The sequence below is a fragment of the Megachile rotundata genome, unplaced genomic scaffold, assembly GCF_050947335.1.
Source record: "Megachile rotundata isolate GNS110a unplaced genomic scaffold, iyMegRotu1 scaffold0520, whole genome shotgun sequence".
NCBI classification, from domain to species: Eukaryota; Metazoa; Arthropoda; class Insecta; order Hymenoptera; family Megachilidae; genus Megachile; species Megachile rotundata.
In genome coordinates this window covers 107,831-112,189 of record NW_027473817.1, presented here as the reverse complement: position 1 = coordinate 112,189, position 4,359 = coordinate 107,831, and the positions used below count along the sequence as shown (strand labels likewise).

Here is a 4,359-nt window from a genome sequence, read left to right as displayed (position 1 = left end):
CTGCCGGTTTTGCCGGTAGCTTAGCGGCCCCGGGTCGACTTCGTCTTCCCGTGCACGCGTGGACCTTCATAGCGGTAGATGTCTACCCAATTGAGGTCTATAGCGGCCTCGAAAAGATTTTCATCTTTCCGAGCACGCGGGGAGCTTGACGGCCACAGAAAACCCTTTAGTTTTCCGCGCACGCTGGGCTACACCGTTGAGAGTCGACACAATCAGACTTTTCCGATTTTAATGATAACATATGCCCTTTATAGCTAATATTCCCGCGTCTATGATTACAATATTGCGAATCGGTGCATCAATCGCTTATAAAATAAACATATAATAATTGAAACAAATGCGCTTCTTTGCTTAACGTTAAAGAAACTTAACATTATCATACATTAGATATTAAACATTACAAATAAATTTTCCATTATAATCCATTAAATAAACTTAAACTAAATCTGTACTATACATTCTCCCCCTCGTACAAAATTCACTTGAATTTTGTACCTATTCTGCCATAATCAACCGAATAAGCTTTCGTGCAGGACGCATAAATTCGCCCGTTGACGTACGCACTTTCGCCACCCTGACTACTCCATCTTCGCCAGGGAAGACCTCCACTATTTTTCCGCGTTTCCAAGTATTGCGAGGTGCTTGGTAGTCGATTAACAAAACTATATCGTCCACTGCTAGTTGGTCTCCCGTGGTATACCATTTTGTCCTTATGAACCGTGTTGGCTAGTCTGGATGCTAATAAGGCAGCTTGCAATTCTAACCGGGGTATCGATAATGGTTTCAAGGGCGCTACCCTCGTTTTAGCCATAACAAGCGCAACATGCGCTGGGGCATCTTCTACTTCAAAACGTAAATATGCGGCAGCAGTGCATGCCTTTAAACTTGCATCGCAAAAGACATGCAAGTCCGCTTTTACGTAATGTTTCCCAATCGGTGACACACAACGTGGAATGTGTACGTTTTGCACGCTGCGAAGGTGCTTCAACCAAGAGAGCCATCCCTCATGTTCTTCTTTCCGAATTGGGTTGTCCCATCCAACGCCACTGCGCCATATCTCTTGCATTAGTATTTTTGACATAAGAGTAAATTTAGACACAAATCCAAGGGGGTCAAAAACGGACATCACTACTCGCAGATATTCGCGTTTCGTTGGAATCCTTTCACCGTTTAGTAAACTTTTCGGAATTTTCCCAACTCCGACATTGAAGCCTAACGTGTCAGATCGTGTGTCCCAAAAGAGACCTAGTACACGTTCCGTTGCTCGATCGCACAGATTGTTTTCTCGACTGCTCATTGATCGTTTTTGATCCGTTATTTCACTTAATGCTTGATTGTCGTTACAAGCCCAATCATGCATCTCAAAATTGGCACTCGCATTAATTTCCACTACGTCACGAACAAGGCTTATGACCTCTTGTACTGTCTTTCGACTAGCCAAAAAGTCATCCATGTAGCTGTTACTAATTATAGCCCTAGATGCGATTGGCTTCGTGTTGGCGAAACTTCTTGCATTTAGGTTTTTCACATACATAGCGCTACATGGTGATGGTTTGGCCCCGAATATAAGACACGACATTTCAAACACCTGGGGTTCTACATTTCTTGCTTTTCCGCGCCACAAGAATCGCTGGGCTCCGCGATCTTCCTTACGGACTTGGATGCGAAGGAACATGTCCTTTATGTCAGCTTTAACAGCGACTTGTTCTTGCCTGAAACGGATTAATACACCGGGCAACGACTGCAGTAGATCAGGCCCTGAATCGAGTTGATCGTTTAAACTCATCCCTTCCGATTTTGCAGCAGCGTCAAACACAAGTCTCAATTTTCCAGGTTTATTTATATTTCGTACTCCAAAGTGCGGTAAATACCACGTTCTTTCGTGTTTCGAGACTTCTTCTACCTTCGTGGCGTAACCATTTTCGAATAAACGATCCATCTCCCGATAGTAAAGCAAAGCATATTCCGGATCTCGGTCTAATTTTCGCTCCAAAGCGAATAATCTTTTTTGCGCAGTAGTGAGACTATCAATTTCTGGTGCTCGATCTTTTCTCCATAACAAGCCTGTTTCCCATGAGCCTTTCACACGACGCGTTGTACGTTTCAATATTTCCAAAGCGCGATTTTGAGCATTGCTAGCTCTGTTCGTCTCGCATACCCCAAAATTATCTAATTGAAAATATTGTTTTATGAGCTCATCCAATGCTTCATCATTATCGCACAACGCTGTCTGATCTTTTCCGCTTAGGCACACGAACGCCTCAAGCTTTAATGCAGACGGACAAGGACCATGTATAGCCCAACCTAACAAGGAACGAGAAATTCCAAATTTGTACATTTTTATTTCACGAAATTCACGCGTCACTATTATTTCCCAGTTATCCTGGCCCAATAAGATCTTAGGTTGCGCTGCATCGTATGCTTGTAGAGTCACGTTTTCCGAAAATTTAATGTGTTCTACAATACTTTTAGAGAGTGTTTGAATAGGCAGATTTAAATCTAATACGGACACAGCATGTTTAACCTCATATACATCATGGATTCCCCGAATTCGGAAATCAACTTTCTCGCTCGCCATTATAACCGCAGCTCTATCACTTATACCATTCAAGGCTAACTTGATACGCGGTCCTCGTGCTCCAATTCCTCGAGCCAATTTTCGATCAATTAACGTTATTGTCGAACCTTCGTCCAGTAGGGCGAACGTATTTATGGAACCATAGGGACCCGAAACGACCACAGGTAGTACCTTCAGATGTGAATATGAACTTTCTAGTCACTTAGTGTCATCATTATTTTTGCTTGTTGTTTGGGTCTCACGCAGCGTTTGTTGCTTTAGTGACTTCTTGGTTTCAGCGGTAGTCCTTTTCGATCTGTGTAGCAAACTATGGTGCGGGTTTTTACAATAATTACAATTTGCGCCTTTGCATTCGCTTTTAGAGTGCCCACGATTCAAGCACTTAAAACAGAGATTATTTTTCTTAGCTAACATCCAGCGTCGGGCTATTGTTTCACGCGCAAAATCACGACATTCTGATGATCTATGATTTGTTCTGGAACAAAATGCACATTTATTCATTCGTCGAGCGTAATTGCTTGTCTGGGGACGATCTTGTTCAGACTGACTCGGTTTATGCATAGTCGTACAGACGGTTGCTGTCTTTGGACGCAACTGTTTTTTCGGTATATTAGAACTTCGAGAATGTGATGTAGATGTCGAAGGTAGATCAAATATACCCGTTGCTGCAGCTAGCTCAGCTTCTCTATACACAAAATCTGCGAGTTTTTCAAGCATAACCTTGTCACTACTTGTTTCTGCTGCGTACCTATTAAACGAGTACTTTAACGCACAAGGTAGTTTACCAACTACGATCTTCAACAAATCATGACTATACAAAGAACCAGTCATGTCAAGCGATTTAAGTGCTGTGACGGAGTTGCGTAATGTCGCAGCAAATCGAGCGATATTTTGATTTTCCAAACCTAAATTCGGCAGAGACCTTATGTCTTCAATAATCTTTTCGGCTATTATATGTTTGTTTCCAAACTGCAGTTCAAGTGTTCTCATAATTACGTTAGCATCTGTTGCTGTCGCCAACAGAGTGCTAACGCTTGCTCGCGCTTCTCCTTCAAGCGCATCGAGAAGTCGAGCAATGTTTTCTCGATCTGAAAACGCGCCTTGTTCTGCGGATGATAAATACGCTCCCTTAAAATTGAGCCATTCGATGGGATTGCCCGAAAATTTCAGCAATTTACACGTCGTGGTCAAGCGATTTAACAAGCGAGAATTTTCTCCACCCAATGACGCTTCTCTTACAATACGTATAGTATCTATAATTGCCTCCGTCAGACGCTCAGTCGGATTACTAATCCGTTGCGATTCGGTCATATTCGGCGAGCTTGTATGTATCGCATGCACACGTTGCGGTGATCCCATCTGAAAATCGGAAAACTCGTATGCGTTGTTTGTTGCGGTTGTTGCACGGGCAGAAGCCCGCGATCCGCCTACGCTTCCAGGACTTCTACCACCTGAAAGAGATGCAGAATCGCCTTGCGTAGATGGTAATTGCGGATTAAGCACTGCGTGCCCTTCGCGCTCTATGGGCGCATCGCAGATATTTTCAGGAGCACGGCTAGTAGTTGCTCTTGCTTCCTGTGTTTGAGAATTTGCCACTTTTGGGCGACGTCCTCTCTTTGCTTGCGTAGCTTCAGTTCCAGGAACGACCGTGGAAGTATTCTTCCTCTTTCTCGGTGGCATTATTCCAGAAAAAGTAAACAAGATTATACATAAATTCAATTATAAATAAACTCGATTATAAATAACAAAACTTGCACAAAAATCCTGTCCGCAAATCAAAT

The 4,359-nt window shown here is 43.0% G+C and overlaps 1 protein-coding gene across 1 annotated transcript; it reads right to left on the bottom strand.

Annotated features, from left to right (window-relative positions):
* Positions 1-478: 478 nt before the first annotated feature.
* On the bottom strand, positions 479-2,578 carry LOC143266385 (uncharacterized). Its single transcript, XM_076541958.1, has one exon. The coding sequence runs from the start codon at positions 2,576-2,578 to the stop codon at positions 479-481; it is 2,100 nt and encodes a 699-aa protein (XP_076398073.1).
* Positions 2,579-4,359: the final 1,781 nt, after the last annotated feature.

What these genes read in the sequence shown, in the direction of transcription:
- LOC143266385 (XM_076541958.1), bottom strand. Translation starts at nt 2,578, where the DNA reads ATGGCGAGCGAGAAAGTTGATTTCCGAATTCGGGGAATCCATGATGTA.